At 39.6% G+C, this 26,842-nt stretch overlaps 1 protein-coding gene across 1 annotated transcript in view; it reads right to left on the reverse strand.

Moving 5' to 3' along the window:
• The window catches only part of CIR1 (corepressor interacting with RBPJ, 1), a 66,188-nt gene that overhangs the window by 37,862 nt on the left and 1,484 nt on the right, over positions 1-26,842 (reverse strand). Inside the window, 2 exon segments of the mRNA XM_006878311.1 lie at positions 676-749; positions 12,879-12,973. Coding sequence (XP_006878373.1) covers positions 676-749; positions 12,879-12,973 — 169 coding nt within the window.

Raw genomic sequence — 26,842 nt, forward strand, 5'->3', positions numbered from 1 at the left:
CCCTACACAGGGTTGCTATGAGTTGTAACTGACTCAAAGGCACTTAACAACAACATTATAGTATTATACACAGTAATAGCACTTTTAACAGATGATGTGACCCCTGAGACTATAGTCCTTATATACCCTTCAAGCCTGGAATTGAACTCACCCCAGTGGCTCAACTTTCAGCCAAACAATAGAAATCCATTAAAGTTAACACTAATACTAGGGAGATCCACACGCCTCAGGACAATCGCCATCCGCCCATGGATAAACTGGGAAAACAGGAGCGGATGGGAAGGAAGCACTCACATGGAGTACGTGGGGAAAGTGCTGTTACAGTGAAGACTGCAATCTGCGTCACAAAACGAGCATGCATTGTTTAATGGAAAATCAATTTGCTTTGTACATTTCTACCCAAATTGGAATAAAAAGACAAAAAGAATGAAAGAGATCATTTACCAAAAATAGATTTAAAAAAAGACGATGCACATCTTCCTTTAAATATCTGTCATATTGTTGTTGTTATACATCATTGAGTCAATTACGACTCATAGCCACACTGTATAGGGTTCACAAGGAACAGCTGGTGGATTTGAACCACCAACTTTATGTTTAGCAGTCCAGTTCTACTTTAGTTATACACACATCAAAAACACTTTAAAAAAAAAGGAAGAAAATGACATTAAGTACCTTTTTTAGCTCCTGGTGGGGCCTCATACATGAAATTAAGGCCATTCTTTACACGTTCATCTCCCATAAGCAATCTAATTGAAAAAGACATAAAGTTAACAATTTTAGAAGAGGAAAAAAATTATAGAATAATCTTCCCACATCAAAAGCAAACAAAAAAAAATTCTAAAGGAATTAAATAAAAAATATTTTTGTTAGAAATGCAGTTTTAAAACCTTCCTCCACTGACTGGCAGTCCCCAGTACAGAAGACATCTTAAGTATATGAATGGACATTCAAACAGCGCGTCTCTTTCATGACCAGTTGTAAGATCTAAGACCTCAATACCTGAGAAATTCTGGTCCTCCCAACAAATAAGGGAAAAGCCAGCAGTGTCATTCTTACATGCTTTTCTTACATTCTGAAATGCTGTGGAAATAGTGATACCCTTGAAACCCTATATGCCATTACAAATTTGAAATTAAGTCAAATAATGGCAAGGATTTTTCTTAGCTGATGAGGAAAATTTCTTTAGGAAGTCAAACCCAAGGCACATTTCTAGGAGTCAAAGTTATAGAGAATATTAAATTCCTGAGGCCAGTGAAAAACATTTTAAAAAATTCTATAATGGGTCAATTGTTAGAATCACTATCGTACCTTAGAAATATCTTTCTCTACAGTTTTTCTTTCTTAGTTTTTTTAACATGGGAAGTCCCCTGTTTTGGTTCCGTTTACAGAGAGATAAGTCAAAATTTTAAAAGAAAAAACTGAATAGCTGAGTGAGCCAATGTTTTAATTCATAATATTCAAGTAAAGTGCTGGTTATAAAGAAGGAAGTGAAAGAGTGGAGAGAATTTTCTTTTTATTTGGAAAAGGCAATCACAAAAGATAGAGCTGTTCTTGTTGTTAAGTGCCGTCGAGTCTATTCTGACCAATAGTGACAGGGTTTCCAAGGAGCAGCTGGTGGGTTTGAACTGCCAACCTTGTGGTTCTCAGCCTACTGCTTATCCTACAGCACCACATCAGGAGTCCTGTTACAACATGGATGAACCTCAAGAAACATTATGCTAAGTGAAACAAGTGTGTCATAAAGATCTATGTATAATGCCATTTATATGGAATGTCCAAACAGACAAATCTAAAGAGAAAAAAGGAAACTAGTAGTTGCCTATGGCTGGCAGCAGAAGAGGGAGGATGTCTGGAGAGATGGGGAAAGACTGCTTGCTAATGGGTACAGGGTTTCTTTTCAGGTAGATGAAAATGTTCTAAATTTAGATTACGGTAGTGGCTCCAAAACTGTACCTCTAAAGTATACTTTAAATGGTTTTATAAATTACTTACATTAAATTAATCATTCAAGAAATTAAAGTTGATTCTGATGTTAAAGTGGCACTTCTTCCCTCTCACAACAAATGGGTATCACGGTTTTCAAACCCTCTATTGATCTTGATACTCAGCCTGTCCTCTTCATTCCTGATGTGTATTCTGCTAACCTTCACCGGGGCACTCATGTTCTTCCCATTGTCTCAGAAGAGTTGGAAGGTGAAGGATCTAACTTGAAGAGGAAGCCATACAGAGCAGAGGGTGATTTTGCTACTCCACCTTCTGCTAAACTGACCCAATTAGAAGAACCAAAAAAGAATGCTGCTCTATGTTCAAAAGGAGTCAGAAGAAGTCTGATGCCCTGATGCTCAAGACGCCATCTTTGAAAGGCTTAATGGAAGCAACTCAGACAAGTGTGATGTCCCCCATGACAAGATTGGGAAGATATTCAAGAAATGCAAAAAGGGGATACCTGTGAACATGGATGACAACATCGTGAAACATTATTCCAATGAAGATACCTTCTGATTGCAGACTGAAGAAGCAGGAGGATCATACAAACTCACCCTCACTGAGATCTAAAGGCTGACCTGTTCCACCACTCATAATGGATTTAACTGAAGGTGTTCCCTAAATCTCATTGTTTGGCAAGCTACAGGTATACCACTCAGCCACCTTCCAAACAGGTGGCTGTCAATGGAAGGGACTCCTTTTGAGTTGGAGATGGTATGGCATCTGGCATTTAATATATTACATTGGCATTTTTCAGATAACAGAGAAATCCATATATCATTATGTTTGAGATTTTTAATATAGATATTTAAAAGAAAACTTTGTTTCAAGATTTAATAGACTCCGAGAAAAAGAGTCTGTGTCTCTTTTAAGATCTGTGTACCTGCTCACTAATGGTAGTCAGAAAAAAGCAATAGGCTTGGTGTTTAGGATTTTGTGCTTTAAGTCTGCCTCAGGTTAGTGGGAGTTGCATCTCAAGAATAAAGGGATGTGCCCTTTTCTCCCTTAGCTTTTCATCCTCCAATAAATGTTTACTAAAATATGGCATATTGCAGAAAGCTTCCCTTTGCAACTTTCTTGGACATATCAACTGCCTTTCTTATGAAGAACTTAAATGAGTGACAGTATGAAATCAGTTAAGATAAAGCTGCATTGTATATGTTGTTGTCAGGTGCCATCGAGTCGGAACCGACTCATAGTGACCCCATGCACAGCAGAAAGAAACAATGTCCGATCCTGGGCCAACCTCACTACCGCCGCCACACTTGACGACATCAATGATGCCACCTGGCCGATCCATCTCGTTGGGGGTCTTCCTCTTTGTATCACTGTATATATAAGAGTATATATTTTTGAAGATCTGTCTGTAAATGTGTACATATATGTCATATAAATATACAATATATAAATATGGTGTCTGTGTACATATGACAAAAATACGCAATAAGACCTACCTTAAACACTTTCCCTCAACTGAAGGCTAAGTTATGTTTGAAAATGTATACCATACAGATAGCATATTGTGTCTAGTGGTGTTGCGGACCGTGTAAGACTGGTCAGAGGTTCAAGGCCCTATAGGCCCGAGTGTAACAAATGAAGCCACTTGGCAGTTAAGAGCAAATTGTTTTTCATCAAATTGTTTAGTCATATTTATTTAATTCCAAACATGAGCCCTGGATGTCCACAGAGAAATGCAATATTCCCCTAAGTTTCTAAGGTCAAGATTTTCCCCCTAGAACCAAGGCAGTAAAACTTCCTCAGAGGACGAACAAGGACAGGTTTACTGGGATTAAGCAGGGAGGCTCTGGAGAGGAACTGCCCGGGGTATATTCACTTGGGGTGGAGTGGTAAATTCTGGGAATACTGGATTAAGGACAATGGGGACAACGCCCTCGGACCACCCTGGGTTCAATCAGTTTGATCCAAGTGAAGGTTAAACCCAGTAAGGAAGAAAGGAATATTGGTTTAAGTAAGGTTTACTGGCTTAATTTATCTTAAAGATTATCTTATCTGAATAATACCATTCTTCTTCTGTAAAGATCCCTCCCCGCTTGGTGTGAAGCTCCTCCCCTGAATAAAGCAGAGGCCCAAGCCTCCCCAGGTGTGCATTACTGGTTAGAAGGCATGGAGTAACAATTGCAGTGCATTACGGGTTGGTAGGCATGCAGTAAAGATTGCAGGGCAGTGAGTTGCTGCCTGCAGAGGCCATAATGCCTGTAGTCCCAAGCCTGCCCACCAGTGAGTGATGTATCCACCCTGGCTTTGGGGTGCCTCATTGTCTCCCTTCCTCTGTTTGTCTGTGTATTCTTTCGCTATCCCTATCGCTGCTGGATCTCCCCTCCTCGTGAACCAAACACTCGTGAACAACACAACTATGTCGAGGTCAGACCCCGACATAGTGGAACCCACTAGAGTGCTTTTTCCCTGTTTTCCCAAGTACAATTATTCACTCCATTGTATATCAAAACCTTCTCAAATGACAGAGGACCTGTTTGATATTGAGAATGTTAGTATTTGGATTTCTGTTCTGTTTACCATATGAAGTAAAGGAAAAACACTACTGCTGTAATTGATACATTTGTATCAGTCAGATATACTGCTATAGAGTGAACAAACACAATAAACATATTGTAATTAATGTATACCAAGGGATACAACTCAAAACTGAGTTCTTCCTAATCTTCCTGTTGTACGATTTTTATTTTATATAATGTTTCAGAGCCTTTATATTTTGATTATTTACATGTTAACAATTCTAGGGCACATTCATGAATTTAGGAGAGTATATTACTATGGCAGGGGAACATTTTGTACACATGTTTAAACATATTAAAATAAAATAAAATCACAGAATCTTTAGGTTCAGGGAACTAGAGTAGGTCATTTCTATATGTAGGACTGATAGTTATATGCTTATGTTAAAATATTCTAATGAAGTATGTGAACTAAATTGCTGGTTTTCTAATACATCATGGGACATGGGTCATATAACAACATTTTATATTTTGTTTTATGAAATTGATTTTGTCTTGTGTATTATTTTTAATTGTATCAGTGAAGATGTATTTTAAATCAAAGGAATTAAATTTTATATGTCTATTTTGTAAAAAAGAAAACTAAAATCCTCACCACTGAACCAACAAATAACATCTGTATCAATGGAGAAATGATTGAAGTTGTCAGAGACTTCATATTGCTCGGATCAACCATCAACACTCATGGAAGCAGCAGTCAAGAAATTAAATGACGTATTGCAATGGGCAAATCTGCTGCACAAGATCTCTTTAAAGTGTTGAAGAGCAAAGATGTCGCCTGACCCAAGCCATGCTATTTTCAATAACCTCATATGCATGCAAAAGTTGGACAGTGAATAAGGAAACCTTAGAAGAATTGATGCATTTGAGTTATGGTGTTGGAAGAGAATACTGAAAGTACCATGGACTGCCAAAAAAAACCAACCAGGTCTGTGTTAGAAGAAGTACAGCCAGAGTGCTCCTTGGAAGCCACGATGGCTAGACTTCATCTTTCATACTTTGGACATATTGTCAGGAGGGACCAGACCCTGGAGAAGAGTATCAGGTTTGGTAAAGTGGAGGGTCGGAGAAAAGACAATGACCCCCAATGAGATGGATTGGCACACAATGGCAGCAGCAATGGGCTTAGGCGTAGCAACAACTGTGAGGTTGGCCCAGGACCGGGCCATGTTTCGTTCTGTTGTGTATATGGTCACTAGGAGTTGGTACCAACTCAATGGCACCTAACAACAACAGCAACACTCATGTCAGCTTTTGTTGTATTTGGCAGCTTGGGTGTTGCTGTGATGTTGGCAGCTATATCGGTATTTGAAATATCAGTAGGTTCACCTTCGGTGAATATGTTTCATCAGATCTTCCAGGTGAAGGCAGATTAGGAAAAAGAACCTAGCAATCTGCTTCTGAAAACACTGGTCAATGAAAACTTAATGAACACTGACTGTGATAGGGCAGGAAGTTTAATAACTCACGTTGGAAGGCATTCAAAATACTACTAGGGAAGAGCTGCCTCTTCAAAGAAGTATGGCCCTTAGTGATGTGGATGGAGTGACGCTCTTGGGACCTTCATCTGGTGATGTGGCACAATTCAAGATGAGAAGAAACAGCTCCAAACAGCCTTTTAGTAATTGGAATGTGGAATGTACAAGGCATTAATCAAGGAAAATTGGAAGTTGTAAAAAGGAAATGGAATATTTGAAGTTCTATAGCCTAGGCATTGTTATTGTTGTTAAGTGCCTTCAAGTCAGTTCTAACTCATAGTGACCTTGTCTAGGGTTTTCAAGCAGCGGCTGGTGAATCTGAACCATCGACCTTGCGGTTCAAACCAACCTTGCGGTTTAGTACATCATCTCATAGCACCACACCAGGACTTCATCCTAGGCATTTGTTGTTGTTGTTAAGTGCCATCGAATCGGTTCCGACCCAAAGCGACCCTGTGCAAGGTTTCCGAGGGTGTAAATCTTTACGGGAGTAGAAAGCCTCATCTTTCTGTGAACTGAAAATAGGATGATATTGGCACTCAGCAAAAAAGAGGAAGACCCTTAACAAGATGGATTGACACCGTGGCTACAGCAATGGAATCAAATACAGCAGAAATTGTGAGGATGGCACGGTTTGTTCTGTTGTACAGAGGATTGTTTTGAAATGAAACCCACTCAACAGCACTTAACAACTACAATCACCATTATCTTAGTTCTCTGGTGCTGCGTTAACAGAAATACCACAAGTGGATGGCTTTAACAAGCAAATTAATTTTTTTAGTGTTCTGTTGTTGTTGTCATTGCTAAGTGTCAAGTCAGTTCTGACTTATAGCGACCCTGTATAGGGTTTCCAAGGAGCAGCTGATGGGTTTGAACTGCCAACCTTGCGTTTAGCAGTCCAGTGCTTGCTTATCCTATAGCAGCACACTTGGAAATATCGCCTTTAGAGTGTATAGAGCTAGATAGATGGAGGGTATTTTTGTTTAATAATGGCTTCTATAATTTTGTAGCAAAAAAAAGAAATTAAAGTTGAAGAGGAACAATTCAGGAAATAAGAGTGAGACTGATTATATAACTCAAAGACTATAATCAGTGTCACTAACTGGTACAGGTAGAAACTGTCGAATTGGTATGTTTTATTGTGTACATTCTCAATAACAACAACAAAATACATAAAATGATACAAAAAGATTAAAGCAAAACTGGAAGATCAATTTCTACTTTGTACAAAGCCAATTAATCTGCAAAATAGTAGGTAAAACTGATATAATGGTATTTTTGTTTTAATGTCAACTAAAAATCTGCACAAAATTTGTTGACACTCCTTTGTTGTTGTTAGGTGCCATTGAGTCGGTTCTGACTCACAGCCATCCTACGCACAACAGAATGAAACACTGCCTACTTTACATTCTTTTATTCATTCAGCCAGTATAATAATAAATGTGATTTCAATCTTAAACATAAAATACACAAGAATGAATATTCAATAAGCACTGGACTGCTAACCTCATGGCTGGTAGTTCAAACACACCAGTTGCTTACAGAGTCGCTATGAGTTGGAACCAACTCAACAACACTAAACAATAAGATAGAAAAATTTAACAAAAGGGGAAAAAAGGATTACTAAAGAAGAGAATTGGTTATAAAGGACAATTTTGAAAGTGAAGAAAATAATACACTTTGCAAATGACCAATCATTTGCATTCAAATGACATATCTAGAAGCATTGATATTCTAGCAGTCATGAACACACCTAGTGCAAAGATCTTGGTTTCTAAATGCCAATTTCCTAGGCTTCCTTGGGAAATTGGTTGATTGCAGTGCTGGAACAGAGAAAAATACAAGACAAATCTGGACCATCTTGTGGTGCAAGAAAGTGCTTAGGAAAAAAAAAAAAGTTGGAATATGTTAAATGGAGCAGCCAAGCTGACAGAGCCATTAATGGCCAAAACAAGAACAATTTGAGAGCAAAGGAAATAATGATTGTATTGGAATACAGTCCAAATAAATAAATATTCATGAAATAAATATTTCTATGAATCTACACTGATAAAAATAAATGACTAAATAAATATATGGGGAAAAGGGAAAATTCTTCCTCACAGAAATCAAATTGTAGAGGGAATGAGGGAAATAAAAAATCACCATTAGAACAATACAGTAATTACTTGTAGGCAAGATGAATGTTAAAATGAGTAGGCAAAAGTTCAAAGAGAAAAAGGGTATCTGTAAAGTGTCAAATATTTATTACTTACAAAGGGAAGAACAGGAACTCTTTTTCAAAATAGAAAATAAATGCAAACAAATAAATGATCCGTTTCAAACCTGCTTTTCCACCATGACTATCATTTCATACCTCTAACTCAATTTTGTCTGTTTCTTGAATAGCCTCTACATTTTTACCCAGGGCTGATCTTTAGAAGTTTTACTATATCTGAATTGGACTTCTAGTGTGGTACTGTAGAATAAGCACTGGACTGCGAACTACAAGGTCTGCGGTTCAAACCTACCAGCTTCTCCTCAGAAACCCTATGTATGGTCACTGTGAGTCAGAACTGACTCGATGGCACTTAACAACATCAATATATCTAAATTAGGTTTTTTCAACAGTAACACTACTGACATTTAGTGAAAGACGATTCTTAGTTGTAGGAAGTGTCCTATGCATTTTAGGATGTTTTACAGTCTCCTTAGCTTCTATTCCTAGATGCTGGACACATGCACCCCTACCCCAACAGTTGTAAGGACCAAAAATGTATCCAGACATTGCCACACCAGACAGTGCCACTTCTGTCCACTAACAATGACCTAAATCTGTATCATTCTATTTGTTTTCGCAACGGGCCATTGAGTCAGTTCCAATTCACAGCAACCTTATGCACAACAGAACAAAACACTGCCAAGTCCTATGCCATCCTCACAATTGTTGTTAAACCTGAGTCCTCTGCTGCAGCCATAAGTGCCAACCCACCTTGCTGGGGGTTGTCCTTTTTCACCGACTGTCCACTTTACCTAGCATGATGTCCCTCTCCAGGGACTGGTCCCTCCTGATAAAATATTGTTACTGGACAAAAGCCCAACCACCAGCCACTACAGCCAATAACTGAGATGGGGTGAGAATCAACATACAGTTTATTGACAGATCTGGAAGGCAGTGAGAATGCTTCTTCAAAGGCTGCCTTGGCTTCCCCCATACAGTTGGAGTTTTCATGCCCTCCTGGATATTAACCCATTTGTTTTGTCACATTTCTTTCTCAGAGCCTAATGCTGCCTCCCATCTAGGAGGGCAATCTGCACTCCACAAGCTCAAGGTCCTTTACCCTCTGGGAGTCACTCCCTCTTTTCCCATCACACAAAGGGTGGGGTTATTGAAGACACCCAGGCACCAAACACTTTCTCCTCTGGGTTTCCTCCTTCCAACTTGTCTCTTTCTTCTGAGTTTTAATAAAAAATACCACTAAGCCCTTCAGCTACACGTCCCAGGAGCATGTACACAAGGGAGAAGTTAGTCAGGGCAGTAATGGCTGGGAACGATGATTAAAAAGGGTTAAAATGTATATAACTAAAACCTATTAAACTCCCTTCCAAGGCTAAGACTCAATGGGAATACACGAGCAGACATGTACTCTGACTGGTGACCATGTTGGTCACCAATAAGGGGAAGTGAGGGAAAAAACAGCAATGAAGCTGCAAGCTAAGCCCTACAACGTTCAGTAGACTCCTGTGATCCCGGGTGGAGACCTGGTTGGCTAGCAGTGTGGCAAGACCCAGGGATTCCTGGGCCCAGAGTCAGTGACACAGCCACAGAGGACTAGAGTGGAGAGTGAAGCGTCCAGCTGATAAGAAGAGAGGGCATATGCACAAGACAACCCACACTTGCAGATAATACCCACTTGACCTGACTTCAATGGCTGGATGATCAGAACTCAACCAGAAGAAGAAAGAGGAAAAAAAGAGTAATCTGATACAATTGATGAACTTGACCTATACCTATGAATGCAGTAGCTCAAAAGGGAACAAATCTTTACAGCAAGGATCATTTCCACCCCCTCGGTACACAGGGTAGACAGGGATGGGCAACTTGGACATTAGCTACCCAAAATGCGGGACAACAAAGGCAAAAAGTGACTGGCTTACAAGCTTTCAAGAGGGAGCCTAGATCCAGAAAGCGTGGAGGAAGGCAGAATCTCCACTGAGTAGTATACAATCTGTATGGGTGGGGGTGATAAAAGGAGATGGGGATGGCACTCATGTGGCACAATAGTGAATAACTGTTATCAGGACTGACTGTGAGGGTTGGAAATGTAAAGGTGGGCATTTTGTACAAAAAGGAGAGGAGTGGTTGACTTTGCAGTCCAGGAGCAGAGGTCCCTGGGACCATCAAGGGAGAAGAGCGGAGTGCAGGGCCCTACCCAGAGAAACAGTGATGCCAGAGATGGAGGCAGAGACCATGACGTGGAGAGAGGGAACAGCTGGAGACTCTAGACCCAGAGAGGGAGAGGGGCTGTGTATTGACGACGACGAGGGGGAAGGCTTGCAGGGTATACCCTTTGGTTGGTTGATGATGCATGGAGGGGATTGTAACCACAGCAATGAAACAATATATGATAGGATGAATGTAAAGCTAATGTTCACCCATGTAAACTGGCACATAATTCACAATAAAACATAAAAAAAATAAAATAAAAAGAATATAAAAATAAATAAATAAAAATAAAACCTATTAAAATCCTTCTTTCAATATGTCCGAAGCTTGAGAGACAAAGTCTGGCCATCCTGTCTTCCAAGGAGCATTTTGGTTGTACTTCTTCCAACACAGATTTGTTTCTTCTTTTAGCAGTCCATAGTATTTTTAATATTCTCTTACAACACCATAACTCAAATGTATCAATTCTTCTACAGTCTTCCTTATTCACTGTCCAACTTTCATATGCATATGAGTTATTGAAAAATATCATGGCTAAGGTCAGGTGCGCCCTAGTCCTCAAAGTGACATCTTTGCTCTTCCACACTTTTAAAGAGGTCTTGTGCAGCAGATCTGCCTAATGTAAAACATCATTCGATTTCTTGACTGCTGCTTCTATGAGTGCTGATAGTGGATCCAAGCAAAATGAAGTCTTTGACAACTTCAATCTTTTCTCCATTTATCATGATGTTATTTATTGGTCCACTAGTGAAGATTTGTTTTCTTTAAATTGAGGTGCAACCCATACTGAAGATCACGGTTTTTGATCTTAATCAGTATTTTAAGTCCTCCTACCTTTTAGCAAGAGTCCTGGTATAGCACTGTGGGCTAATGCACTGGACTGCAAAGACAAGGTTGGCAGTTCAAGCTCACCAGATGCTCCTTGGAAACTCTATCCAGGGTCACTATGAGTTGGAACTGACTCAACAGCACTTAATAACAACAACAACCTTTCAGCAAGCATGGCTATATTATCTGCATAGTTTAGGTTGTTAATGAGTCTTCCTCTAATCTTGATGCCATCATTCTACTTAGTACAGTGTAAATGTAACCTCTTTCATGAAATGTTCTCTTATTATCCAAATGTAATCATTCTGTCCTACATTAGCATGCTATACTTATTTAATGGAATCCTGACTTGGCGCGCTGTAGGATAAGCACTGGACCAGAAGGTCAATTTGAACTACAAAGTCAGTGGCTCAAACTCACCAGTTGTCCTCAGAAATGCTATACTGGATTGCTAAGAGTTGGAACCTACTCGACAGCACTTAACAACAACTACTTTAATATATCAGTTAGTATATTAGACTTTGAATTATAAGGGGCTTTAAAAAGTTCATGGAACAATGGAATTAAAAGATAATCATTAGATTGTCTTGAGGGTAGAGAAAAGGTACAAGACCATTAAGGAGTGCTGGTAGCACAACAACTAAGCACTTGGGTGTAACTGAATGAATGGTTGGTGGTTTGAACCCACCCAAAGGCTCTGCAGAAGAAAACCCTGGCTATCTGCCTCCATAAAAATAATAATATACAAGAAAACTCTATGGGACAGTTCTACCCTGTCAATAGAGGGTTGCTATGAGTCAGAATCAACTTAACGGCACACAACAACACAATACCATTTATTGTTTTGCATGCAGTAGGTACTCAATAACAATTCATGAGAGTAAATAAAATCAGTGAGAAAGGTAGTTAACTGAACTCTGAGTTTTACTTAATTTTGCTCTCAGCATACAGAATTATGTTTCAAAGAAAGTATTTAATAATAGCTTAATATTACTTTACTTAAGAGCTCCATATTTTACTGAAAAACAAGACTGTGTGGTAAATTTGTTATTCTGTTTTAGAATCTCAGATTAAAGCAAATGTTATCTAATTCACAGTACAGACTAGAGAATGAAGAAACATGACTAACTTAACCCAGATAAGTAAAAACCAAGCTTCAGTGTTAGACTTGCAAATATAAACTCAAAATGACAATAGGTAGAATGCCAGGTATTATGCAGACACCAATGCAGACCTTTAGCCATGCTCTTGCCATTAACAGAACCATGCAGCTAAACTAGAGATACTTTGCTTTTCTTCTTGAAGCTGTTCTGGGCATCCTTCCATGTGAGTACATATTAAAGAAGCATCTTTGTAAGAGGTCTCAGTAGTTCAAGGGTAGGCTTTTACAATTCTAAGCTTGAACTAATTTGGAACTTGCTTACAGACTATACATGTGTCCCATTAATTGAGATTTTATGTGAGTTATTGGTAAAATTGTAAAAAGTGACCATTTACAAGGAAAGGATAAGCTCATACTACTGAGGCACTCAATTTTAAAAAACTGACCTAATTTAGGCTCAATAAGGGGTCATTTTCATGTAGCTGTTATTCTACAAACACCAGCATATTGGGATCTCTTACCTATTATCATATGATTCTTGTTCTTTAAGATACTGTTGCATTAATTCTTCTTGTTTCTTCTTATCATATGATATTTTCTGTTCTGCCATCCATACCTAATTAGTGAGGCAAAACATTTTCAATTAAGTAGCATGTTTAAATAGGAAGTTTTGTTTTTAAACTAATGAAACATGATATTGTTTACAGTTTACAACATAATCCCCTTTGGTCAGAATAATATAGCACCACAAAATAACACCTGAAAAAATTCTAATTTGTGCCTGATGTAAGTCTTCAAATTCACTTATTCCAAGTGGCTAGATTTCCAGTCAAAAATTTCAAAGTTGAGAACCATTCTGAACATGGGTTGTACAAAGTGCCTTACATTCCGTCCCCATGTTGTTTCAGAGAATGGAACAATCACCTTTCTACATGGAATATCTCTAGTCAAGACAACATCTTTACACCAGGGTACAATCAGTAGGATTAAGCAACGCACAGATACCACTGAATGTCACTGACAGACAAGAAAAGAGAAACGGAAGAGGAAGAGGATAAAAAGGAATTACATAAAGTAAGTAAAGGAAACAAAAAGATGTTCTGAAGTTGCTCAGAGGCATCAATCACAGGCTAAATGTGTCCCTATGTGACAATCTCAAAATTATAAGGTAGAAACCTACATTACGCTAGTATATTTAATCACATTACTTCCAGGTTTAAAAGGTACCACTGCCTCCCTTAACACCCGTAGAGTAAAAGACAAATAGCCATTCAACACAAACAGCAAGTCAAGCCTTTCTCGCCAAACACAGTTTAAAGAAGGAAACAATTGGTGAAATGAATTCCTTTATGTGGCCTTTGGCCTTGGTTCTTTGCAAAAACAATTGGGGAGATTTCCCTCCTAAATCATGAGGAGTTACTTCTGCACTAGTTCTTTGGAGAAGCAACTTGAGGTGGGGATTCCCAGGCTGTTTTCCAATCAAAGAGCTGTCATAGGGGATTCCCCAAGTTGACTGCCATTTCCTAGGTAAGCTGTAAACAACTCATTGGGTTTATATTTTTTGTCTGACCTGTGATTGGTCTATTTTGTGCACCATGCAGGGATTGGTGGATTTATCATTCAAAAAGAGGCTTGAAAACCTGCCCAGTAGCACTTACTGGTTTGCAGTTCAATTTGTGGTCATGCTGGGAAGGCATGCCTTGAAATCGACAAGGAGTTTGCTTCTATCAGCCTGCAAACCCCACAAAGGTTTTTAAACAAGAGCAAACAGGCAGAAGAGAGAAGAGAGGCAAGGAGGAAACTTCAAAACCAAGAAGACCCTGGAAAAGAGTGGTTTGGACCTAGGTTTCCTGTGAGGGGAACCTCCTAAAAAGCATCTTAATATGGGTCAAATGCTGAAGACAGCAAGAGGTCTGGAAGGAGCCCAAGGGCAGAGTTGGAGGGCTGCGCAGGTCTGCAGGGCTGATCAGGCTGTTATACTAGCTATGAGCTCGGCCAGTTAGCAGCAGAGAGGTAAACGGTCCAAAGTTCCAAAAAGGGCCCACCTGCTAGCACAACTAAGAGCTATGAGCTCACTGTCCTGTTTGAAGAAGGGAGGACTGTGCCTTCACCTCGGGGGGTCTTCCTATGCCTATGTGCTTCCTGGTCCTGATCCCAATCTTTCCTGGTACTTCCAAAGTGATCCTCATCTCAAGCTGTACCCTGTTCTTCCCTAATAAACCACAGAGTGTGAGGATGGTCTGTGCGTCCTACATGGTCACCACAAGAATTCTTGAATCCAGGAGAGACATGCGGGAGTTTCCCTGGGGGGAATCCCTGTGTCAGAAATGGTCAAGAGTCAACCACTGGAGGTAAAGTTGACTTCCACTGCATAGCAGGGGGATTCAGAAAGTTCGTGGAAAAAATGGAATTGAGAGATAACAAGATGTTTCCACCAACTTTTTAAAGCCCCCTTGTAAAAGTCACGTGTGTGTAGATACCGATGCTTATTCCTCAGGAATTCAGGCAAGTGCTGACACTACATTACAAACACTTATAATGAGAAACTTGTAAGTTTACATTGAGAAGAGCTGAGTCATGTAAATAAATAACAAGAAAGTCAGATGTTTGGGCAACAGAAATATGCACAAGGCAAATACAAAACTAAGACAGTAATGAACTTCGATGAGTCAGGGAAAAAGTCTCCCACTGTACTGACAGGCATTTACAAACTCCACTAAAAGTACTAACCATATATGCAAGTAACCTCACACACAATAAGCCAGATTTTAAAGATCAAGACTTTGCCAGTGAAAAAACAATGGTAAAGGGAACCATTCAGGCAAAGACCCCAAAATGTGATATAAAACTCCATTTTTCCTTCATTTCTATCTATTTATTTTCATTTAAGATATATCCTTTATCCCTTGGTAAGTTAGCGAGAGCTTACTTTCTTCCCCCAGTAAAGTGTTAGCTATCGAGAAAGGTCTATTAACCAAAGCCACAGTATCCTTCTCTTCCATCATGGAAAAGATGAGTCCAGGATTAAAGAGGCCAGCTGTCCCTTTGGTACCTTTTACACAGATGAGAATTACGTCATTCTTAAGCCTGTAACTTCATTACAGAATTTCTCAGAGTGGATTTGCAAAAGTTATTCTCTATGTACCTTTTTTCCTAGTAATAAAGCTATTTCACTGAATTTTATAAAGCTAAAAGCAAAAAACTTAAGTAGAAAATTAAGCCTTCTTAGGCATATTTGTCTCTTTATTTAAACAGATCAAACAAAAGTAAACCCCCAATTTCATCTGATCTCATATTACTGTAAAAACAGCTAAAACCTTGAGAGTGTGTTGTTTTTGTTGTTAAGTATCATGGAGATGGTTCCGACTCTAGTTGTTGTTAGGTGAGTGTATGCACAACAGTTGGTACCAACTCATAGCGACCCTATGCACAACAGAATGAAACACTGCCTGGTCCTGGGCTAACCTCACAATTGTTGCCACGCTTGAGCCCACTGATGCTGCCAATGCATCTCACTGGGGGTCTTCCTCTTTTTCTCTGTCCCTCCACCTTACCAAACATAATATCCCTCTCCAGTGACTGGTCCCTCATGATAATATGTTTGAAGTATGAGAGACGATGTCTGGCCATCCTGGCCTCCAAGGAGCACTCTGGCTGCACTTGTTTCAAAATAGATCTGCTGGTTCTTTTGGAAGCCCATGGTACTTTCAATATTCTCCTCCAACACCAAAACTCAAATGCATCAATTCTTTTACAAGCTTCCTTATTCACTGTCCAACTTTGCATTGCATATGAGGTTACTGAAAATACCATGGCTTGGGTCAGGAGCACCTTAGTCCTCAAGCTAACATCTTTGTTCTTCAACACTATAAAATAAGGTCTTGTGCAGCAGATTAGCCTAATTCAATGTTGTTGTTAGGTCCCGTCAAGTCGATACCGACTCATAGCAACCCTATGTACAATAGAACGAAACACTGCCTGATCCTGGGCCAACCTCACTACTGTTGCCACACTTGAGCGCATTGATGTTGCCACTTTGCTAATCCATCTCTCTGGGGGTCTTCCTCTTTTTTTCTGACCTCCCCCGCCCCCCACCTTACCAAACACGATATCCTTCTCCAGCAAATGGTCCCTCCTGACAATATGTCCGAAGTATGAGAGATGAAGTTTGGCCATTCTGGCCTCCAAGGAGCACTCTGGCTGCACTTCTTTCAACACAGATCTGTCTGTTTTTCGGCAGGCCATGGCACTTTCAATATTCTCCTCCAACACCATAACTCAAAAGCATCAATTTTTCTATGGTCTTCCTTATTGACTGTGCAGCTTTCGTATGCATATGAGGTTATTGAAAATAGCATGGCTTGGGTCAGGCACACCTAAGTAGTCAAGCTGACATCTTTGTTCTTCAACATTTTAAAAAAGTCTTGTGCAGCAGATTTGCCCAATGCAATACGTCATTTGATTTCTTGGCTGCTGCTTCCATGAATGCTGATGGTTGACCCAAGAAGAATGAAGTCGTTGACAACATCAATCTTTTCTCCATTGATAAGAATGTTGTTTATTGGTCCAGTGGTGAGGATTTTTGTTTTCTTTACATTGGGAGACAATCCATACCAAAGGTTTTTGATCTTCATCAGTCTTTGATCTTTATCAGTAAATATTTTAAGTCCTCTTCACTTACAGCAAGCAAGGTTGTATCATCTGCATATCGCAGGTTGTTAATGAGTCTTCTTCCAATCCTGATGCAATGTTTTTTTTCTTCATATAACCCAGTTTCTCAGATTATTTGCTCTGCATATAGGTTGAAAAAGTATGTTGTAAGAATACAATCCTGTCGCATACCTTTCTTAATTTTAAAACATTCAGTGTTCCCATGTTCTGTTCAAACAACTGCCTCTTGGTCCAGGTACAGATTCCTCATGACCAAAATTAAGTGTTCCGGAATACTCATAATTCTCAATGTTGTCCATAGCTTGTCATGATCCATACAATCGAAAGCCTCTGCGGAGTCAATAAAGCACAGGTAAACATCTTTGTGATATTCTCTGCTTTTAGCCAAGATCCATCGGACATCAGTAATGCTCTCCCTTGTTCCACATCCTCTTCTGAATCCAGCTTGAACCTCTGGAAATTCTCTGTCAATGTATGCTTGCAGCCATTTCTCTAATAACTTTTGTAAAATTTTACTTGCATGGGATAGCAAAGAGACTGTCTGATGATTTCTGCATTCTGTTGAGTCACCTCTCTTTGGAATGGGCACAAATTCGGATCTCTTCCAATCAGTCGGCCAGATAGTTGACTTCCAAATTTCTTGGCATTGCTGAGTGAGGGCTCCAGTGCTGCCTCACTTTCTTGAAAGATTTCAATTTTGATTCCATCAATTCCTGGAGCCTTGTTCTTTGCCAATTACTTCAGTGCACCTTGGGCTTATTCCTTCAGTATCACTGGCTCCCTAATCATATGCTACCTGCTGAAATGAATGAACATTAACCAATTCCTTTTGGTACAGTGACTCTGTGTATTTCTTCCATCTTCTTTTGATGCTTTCTGCATCATTCAATAATTTGCCCAGAGAATCATACCTCGTTTGATTTCTTGGCTGATGCTTCCATGAATGTTGATGATTGATCCAAGAAGAATGAAGTCTTTCACCACGTCAGTCTTTTCTCCATTGATAAGAATGTTGTTTATTGGTCCAGTGGTGAGGATTTTTGTTTTCTTTATATTGAGATGCAATCCATACCGAAGGCTATGATCTTCGATTTTCATCAATAAGTATTTTAAGTCCTCTTCACTTTCAGCAAGCAAGGTTGTATCATCTGCATATCTCAGGCTGTTAATGAGGCTTCCTCCAATCCTAATGCCACATTTTTCTTCATAAAACCTAGCTTCTAGGGTTATCTGCTCATCATACAGGTTGAATGAATATGGTAGAAGAATATAACCCTGTCACACACCTTTCTTAATTTTAAACCATTCAGTGTTCCCATGTTCTGTTCAAACAACTGCCTCTTGGTCTATGTACAGGTTCCTCATGAGCACAATTAAGTGTTCCAGAATATTCAGACTTCACAATGTTGTCCATAGCCTTTCATGATCCATACAACTGAAGGCCTTTGCATAGTCAATAAAGCACAGGTAAGCATCTTTCTGATATTCTCTGCTTTCAGCCAAGATCCATCTGATGTCAGCAGTGAAATCCCTCATTCCATGTCCTCTTCTGAATCTGGCTTGAATCCCTGGAAGTTCTCTGTCAATGTATGTTTGCAGCCGTTTCTGTATTACCTTTAGTAAAACTTTACTTGTATGGGATATCAAAGATATTGTCCGATGATTTCCATATTCTTTTGGGTCACCTCTCTTTGGAATGGACACAAATACAGATCTCTTCCAATCAGTCGGCCAGATAGTTGTATCCAAATTTCTTGGCAGAGATGAGTGAGTGCCTCCAGTACTGCCTCACTTTCTTGAAAGATTTCAATTTTGATTCCATCAATTCCTGGAGCCTTGTTCTTTGCCAATGCCTTCAATGCACCTTGGACTTCTTACTGACCCTGGATATGGTTTCCAAGGAGCAGCTGGTGAGCTTGAACCACCAATCTTGCAGTTCAAACCAACTTTACAGTCTAGAGCATTAACCCACAGCATCATACCTGAACTTTAGTGTGTACAGGAGAAATATATTTGTGCTTGGGGTCAACAGTTATTCAAGCCAACAAAGACTAGAAACCACAAACTAAAGCATCTTTGAAGCCTCTTTCATCAATAATTACAATCATGCAAACACAGCCTGCTGTGGAGGAGAACACAACTGGACTAATCAGGTGTCCTAGATCTGCCGCATGTAACCATTGACATATTTGCTTCCTTATTTACAAAATAAGTAGCTGGGGCAGCATGTTTACTAAGCTTTCTTCAAGGTATAAACTATGATCCTATAAACAAAAAAAGATGCTGAGATAAATGAGATTCTAACAGTGAGTTCTAGGTGAATAAACCCACCAACTAAAAACTAACGAGCATGTACCAAGTGAAATTATTCCAGGAATGCAGGATGGTCCAACATTAGAAATTCCATCAATGTAATATACTACATCAACAGAACAAAGGAAAAGAACCACATAATCATCTCTATGACTACAGAAAGGCATTTAATAAAATCCAACATCTTTTCTTGTTGAAAACCCTAATAAAAAGGAATAGAAAAGAATTCCTCAATCGTAGTCAGAGCACATATGAAAAGTCACCAGCCACCACTATTCTTAATGGAGAAAGACTCAGAGCTTTCCCCTTGAAATCTAGAAGACAAGGGGTGCCCACTCTCATCACTTCTCTTCAATTCTGTATTAGAAGTCCTAGCCAGATATTAAGACAAAAAAAAGAAGCAAACCTTTCTCTATTTGTAGATGATATAGAAACTCCTAAAGAGTCCACAAGAAACTGTACAGTGCTAATGGAGAAATTTAGCAAAGTTGCAGGGCACAAACAAAAATCTGGTGGGTTTCTGTATACACCAGCAATAAGAAATATAAAATGCAAATTACAAAGCAATTCCATTTACAACAGTAGCTAATGGAAAAATTTTAATTAGGAACAAATCTAACTATAAACATGAAGTACTTACATAATGAAAACTATAAAACACTATTAAATAGATTACCAAAAACCCCAAACCCATTGTTGTTGAGGTGAATTCTAACTCACAGTGCCCCAATACAGCACAGAGACGAACTGTCCCTAAAGTTTCCAAGGCTGTAATCTTTATGAAACAGGCGGCCACATCTTTCTCCCATGAAGTAACAGGTAGCTTCAAGCTGCTGACCTTTTGGTTAGCAATGGAGCACTTAACCACTGTGCCACCAGAGCTCCCTACAAGAGATGAAGTAAAATTTAGATAAACAGAAAGCTGTCCCATGGTCATGGATTGGAAAGCTTAATATAGTGAAGATGTCAATACTACCCAAAGTGATCTATATATTCAACACAATCCCAATAAAAATTTACATTTTTTTCTTTACAGAAATAGAAAAAGTAATCCCAAACTTTGTAGAAATGGCAAGAGATTCCCAATAACTAAAACAATGTTGAAAGAGAAGAACAAAGTAAGAGGACCAATACTGCCTGACTGTAAAACATACTGCACAGTTTCAGTAACCAAAAGAGCCATGAGCGAGCATAACAATAAAAACATAAACCAATGAAACAGAATGACAAGTCCAGAAATAGACCCACATATCTGGTCAACTGATTTTTGACAAGGGTGCTAAGTAAATTCTGGGGGAAAACAAGAGTCTTTTCAATAAAATGGTACTGGGAAAAAAACCCAAATATAAAATAGGCAAAGGACTTAAATAGAATTTCACCAGAGAGGACATTAAAATGACCACCAAACACATGAAAAGACGCTTAGTGTCATTAGCCATCAGATGCAAATCAAAACCACAATTACATGACATTTCGTTTCCACTAGGATGGCTAAGATAAAAACAAAACCAAAAAACAACACAGATGGAGGCATTCAAAGAAAGAAAAGTCAGCCCATAAAGGAAAACCCCTCTCTAGGTTGAAACTCAAAAGGGAACCCATGAGCAGTATAGTATGCTTGCTGGTGACCACCTGGGTCAACTTGCGAGTGGTAGTGGAGGAAATGTAGCAATGAAGACATGGGCTGTTTGACCACGTCTCATTGGCACACATCAACCTTGAGAAGAGCAAGAGAAGAAGGGCTGGCTGGTCTGAAGTTTAGGAAGATGTGTAAACTCCTGGGGCCTAAGGCTGACAGTGAAGTGGCCAACTGGTCTGAAGTGCAGGGAGGAGTGCACGAACTCCCAAACTTGCAGCTGGTACTCATTTGACCTAGCTTGAATGGCTAGTTGATCAGAACTTGAAACTTAAAGAAAATAAAGATGCTTGATACTGTCAACAACTGCAAATTGCTACAATTTCATGAACTAGACTTTTGCCTATGAATGCAGTGACTCAAAATTCCAACCAGAATGGAAGGATTCTTCACATCAAGGAATAACTTGTTTCCTCAGGGTTGATGGTAGTGGTGGTGGTATGCTGTGGAGTTGGTTCCAATTCATAGTGACTTTGCATAGGGTTTCTAAGGCCATAAATCTTTACGGAGCAGAAAGCCTTATCTTTCTCCCATGGAATGGCTGGTAGTTTCGAACTGCTGACCTTGAAGTTAGCAGCCTGACTCAGAACCATTATGCTGCCAGAAATTTAGACACTGGCTATCAAAAATGGGAGGTCTATAAAGGTGTCCTGGTGTGGCACTGTGGGCTAATGCACTGGACTGCAAAGTTGGTTGTAAGCATAAGGTCAGCAGTTCAAGCTCACCAGTCACTCCTTGGAAACCCTATTCAGGGCGGCCACCTAGTCAGAACCAACTAGATGGCACTTAACAACAACATAAAAGCATGAAGTGGCTGGCTTACAAGCTTTCATGAGTGTGCTTCGTTTCAGAATGAGGGGGGTAAGGTAGAATCCCCACTGAGTAGTTTTCTTCTTTTCCAGATGGATCTGGTGAAAGGGTATGAGGAACAACTATGATAGGATTTTATGACTCGATGGTGAATAATTGTTAGCGGGATTAATTATGATTGTAACCACTGTAATTGTAAATGTGTAACTAAAAGGGGGGAGTAACTAATCTTTCATTTCAGGAAGAGACAATCCCAGGACCATCCAGAAGGAAGAACATTAGTGGAGTATGAGATCCCTACCTAGAAAAGTGGTAACAACAGAGATGGTGGAAGAGGCAATGGCATGGAGAGAGACAGCAGTTGCAGGCTCTAGGCTGCAATTGAGAAAGGCTGTGTGCCTGCAACAGGAGGCTGGCGGCAGACTGTATCCTTTGAATATATATTTTTTCTTTAATAAGTGTTCATCAAATATTTTTGCCTTCTTCATTTGTGAAATATAAGATGTAAACGGGGAGCCACAGGGAGGAAGTAGGATCAATGTTGTTGTAGGGAGGGAACTGTAATAAGACAAATAATTTTTAAAAAATAGAAATCTGGAAATAGACCCACTAAAATGAATACATTAAAAGATTTGTTTTTAAAAAGTTCATGAGCTGCCATCTAAAGTACAAACTAGAGGTCCCCTCCTGCGCAGAAGACAGAAGAGTGATGAAAACTGAAGATGCTGGGAATCAACTAGTCCAATGGACTAATGGAACATAAGACCATTAGTCTCCATGACCTTGAAGACAGAAGAACTAGATGGTGCACAGCTACCATTATCAACTGCTCTGAAAAGGATCACACTAGAAGGTTCTGGATAGAGTGTGAGAAAATATAAAACAAAAATCAGTACTATATTAAAAGAAGATCTGACTTGCTGACCAGAAAGAGACCAGAGGAACACCAGACTATGGCCTTGATCACCCTACAGGTATGGACCTGAACTCACCCTCGTGGCTCAACTTTCAGCCAACCAGTAGCTAGGCATGTAGCGGGACAACACTAGTAAGGCATGCACACCATGGAGTAGTCAACCATTCTAGACCAAAAGTGCAGTATTTACCTAAGGACAAAATTCAGAAGGGTGGGAAAGAAGGTGGGATGGAAACAAGAATCACAGGGAGGAAGTGGAATAACTGATGTTACATGAGGAGATTGCAATCCTTAAAAGGAAATTAAGTATATGATTTGTGGAATGTAAAACTGATAATCTGTTCTGTAAACCTTCACTCAATTCACAATAATAAGTTTTTAAAAAACAAAAACCAAGACAGGGATGGGCAACTTGGACATTGGCTACCCAAAATGGGGGGTGGCGGGCTACAAAGGCAAGAAGTGACTGGCTTACAAGCTTTCAAGAGGGAACTTAGATCAGAGGGTGCAGGGGAAGGTAGAATCTCCAGTAAGTAGTATTCAATCTGACTAGGCAGGGCTGATGCAATGAAATGCAGACGGGTCTCTTGTGATACAACAGTGAATAATTGTTATCAGGACTGATTGTGAGGGTCAGAAATGTAAAGGTAGACGTTTTATAGCAAGGAGGGGAGTGATTAACTTTTCAGTCTAGTAGCGGAGGTCCCTAGGACCATTAAGGGAGAAGAGCAGAGAGCGGGACCCTACCCAGAGAAGCAGTGATGCCTGAAATGGAGCCAGAGATGAGGACGTGGAGCGATGGAGCAGCTGGAGACTTTAGATCTAGAGAGGGAGAGTGACTAGGGGGTACGGAGGAAGAACTGCATGGAGGAGATTGTAACCATGGCAATGAGACGATATATGATAGAATGAATGTAAAACTAATGTTCTTCCATGTAAACTATCACATAATTCACAATAAAACATTTAAGAAAAAAAAACCCACCAGAAAATAACAAATGTCGGGAAAGTAGAACCCTTATCCATTGCTAGTGGGAAATGTAAAACAGCATGCTAGTTCCTCAAAAAACCAGAAATACCACGTAACCCAACAATTCCACTTTTACATATCTCTCCAAAGGCTTGATAGCAGATGCTCAAAAAGATACATGTACACCAGTGTTCACTGCAGGACTACTCACAATCACCAAAAGGTGAAAACAACCTAAATATCAACAGATGAATGGATAAACCAAATGGATAAACGTACAGTGGAATACTACTCAGACAGGTGGAGAAATGAACTCTTGATACATACTACAAAATGGATGGGGACTTCAGACACGATACTGACAGAAATAAGTCAATCACAAAAGGACAAATATTATATGAACTCACAAATAAAAGGACAAGAAAAGGTAAATGTATACAGACCAGAGTTTATTAGTGGTTACCAGGGGTAAGTTATTAAGTACCGTGGAGTCGGTTCCAACTCATAGTGACCCTGCACTGGGTTTCTGAGGCTGTAAATCTTTATGGGAGCAGAACACCCCATCTTTCTCCTGTGGAACTGCTGACCTTGAGATTGGCAGCCAGACTTGTAACCACTATACTACCAGAGCTCCTACCTACACTGGGTTATATGAAGAAAAACGTGGCATCATGATTGGAGGAAGACTCATTAACAACCTGTGCTATACAGATGATACAACCTTAAAGTGAAGAGGACTTAAAACATTTACTGATGAAGATCAAAGAGTACATCCTTCGGTATGACTTGCATCTCAATGTAAAGAAAACAAAAATCTTCACCACTGGACCAATAAACAACATTCTTTATCAACTGAGGAGAAAAGATTGACGTTGTCAAGGACTTCATTCTTCTTGGATCAACTATCAACACTCACAGAAGCAGGAGTCAAGAAATCAAACGACCTACTGCATTAGGCAAATTTGCTGCACAAGACCTTTTTAAAGTATTGAAGAGCAGAGATGTCAGCTTGAGGACTAAGGTGTGCCTGACCCAAACTATGGTATTTTCAATAACCTCAAATGCATGCAAAAGCTGGACAGTGAATAAAGAAGATCGTAGAAGAATTGATGCTTTTGAGTTATGGTTTTGGAGGAGGCTATAGAAAGTGCCATGGGCTGCCAAAAGAACCAATGGATCCGTTTTGGAAGAAGTGCAGCCAGAGTGCTCCTTGGAGGCCAAGATGACTAAACTTGTCTCTCATACTTTGGACATATTGTCAGATGGAACCAGTCACTGGAGAAAGATATCATGCTGGGTAAGGTGGAGGGACAGAGAAAGAGAGGAAGACCCCCAAAGAGATGGACTGGCCAAGTGGCAGCATCGATGGACTCAAGCGTGGCAACAGTAGTGAGGTTGGCCCAGGATACGGCAGTGTTTTGTTCCGCTATGCAGAAGGTCATTATGAGTTGGTACGAACTCGATGACACCTAACAACAACAACAACAACAACCAGGGGTAAGAGGGAAGGAGGAGTATGTGTGGGTCAATGGTGGACAAAATCACACTGATTAGGTGTAGGGTTGTACAGCTGATTATAATTGCTATCAGTAAGTTGTATATTTGTCAAAAGTTGAATCAGTAAAAGTTGTGTGATAGATACATTTACAAAAAAAAAAAAGTAGCTGCTGAGGCTGCTTATGTTCAACCAAATACCTCATGGGATTTGGTGTCCTGGTCTGCAGATTTAAGATCATGATTTCATGGAACATTCCAGTTAATTGGCCTAAGGTAGTGTCTAGTGCTTATGTTCTACCTCCTAGTTCATTACATAGTGTCTGAGGTCGTAAATGCTTGGAAGTGGCCAACCAAAATATAACAATTGGTCTCTGTTTTCCTGGAGCAACAGAGGATGAAGTAAAGTCAAGAACAGGAAGAGGATATGTTATGTGTAGCTAATTGCCTTTATTAACAACTGCCTCCTTTGCCATGGGACCAAAAGAACTGGATGGTGTCCAACTGCCATTACTGAACATTTTGGTCCAACGTTACCATAGGAGAATTCTGATCAAAAGAGGGAAAATGTAGAACAGAATTTAAAATTCCAAACTTGGTGGAATCGTGGTGGGTAGATGGTCCCCTGAAACTACTGCTTTGAAATAAATCATTAAAGTTGAAACCTAAAATACCCCCTGAAGTTATCTAGCAATTGAATAAGTTTAGCTTAACCAGTATAAAAGGTCTGTCGTGAGCATCATGCTCTTTTAAAACTATCTATGTGGGATCAATTGACAAAAGCAACTTGAAAGATTAGACAGTAACCTTTGATGGTGGGGATGAATTTATGGTAATGAAGGAGAAAAGATACAGAAAGGGACGGTGAGAATGATTGTACTACTTGAAGAATGTAATTAATATCACTAAACTGTACATGTAAAAATTATTGAATTACTATATGTTTTGATGTGCATATTCTTAACAAGAATAAAGAACAATTATTCTGACAAGAGTTTTCTAGCATGTCATCAGTATCTCCTTCTTCTCTTTTTATTCTTAAGCAACCCATCCTTAAGACTTTCCCTAAAAACTTCACTGATTGGCCAACTAGTTTAATGCTTGCAGCAGGTTAGAATAACGATGTGTGCCTGTTTCTCAAATGGATCAGTTAGCTTTTCTGGTCCATAACAAGGAGCTGTATTCTTAAGCTATTTCTGCAGCTACATGCCACTGAGTTGGTGTTTCCAAGTTATAACTCCCAGGGGTGCAAAACTTTAAGTTGTCAGAGGGAGACCAAAAAACCTGTTTATGTAAAAACACAGATAGACATACGTAACATAAACTAAACAGATATTCAGTATATCTGTGCATTAAGATTTCATGTGTGTGTGTGAGAGAGTGTTATAGTATAACTAATACCCCCCATTTGAAATATTATAGCATAACTAGCAGCCCTCATTCAAACTATATATCCGCTAAGTACCTTCAGCCCAAGTTCACCCTGCTCCCCTCTCTATCCCCCATCACACCCAATGGAAAAACAATAAATAAACTTATTACAGAAAAACCGGGAAGCCCAGAATGACCCAAGGACACCTGAACAAACAGGATAAAACTTAGCCCATCCGTACAAACAAGATAAGGGTTTATTGGTGGGTTTACTCCCACTTACAGGATAAGGGTCTGCTGGAAT

The sequence above is a fragment of the Chrysochloris asiatica genome, unplaced genomic scaffold (genome assembly GCF_000296735.1).
Source record: "Chrysochloris asiatica unplaced genomic scaffold, ChrAsi1.0 scaffold00094, whole genome shotgun sequence".
Taxonomy (NCBI): Eukaryota; Metazoa; Chordata; class Mammalia; order Afrosoricida; family Chrysochloridae; genus Chrysochloris; species Chrysochloris asiatica.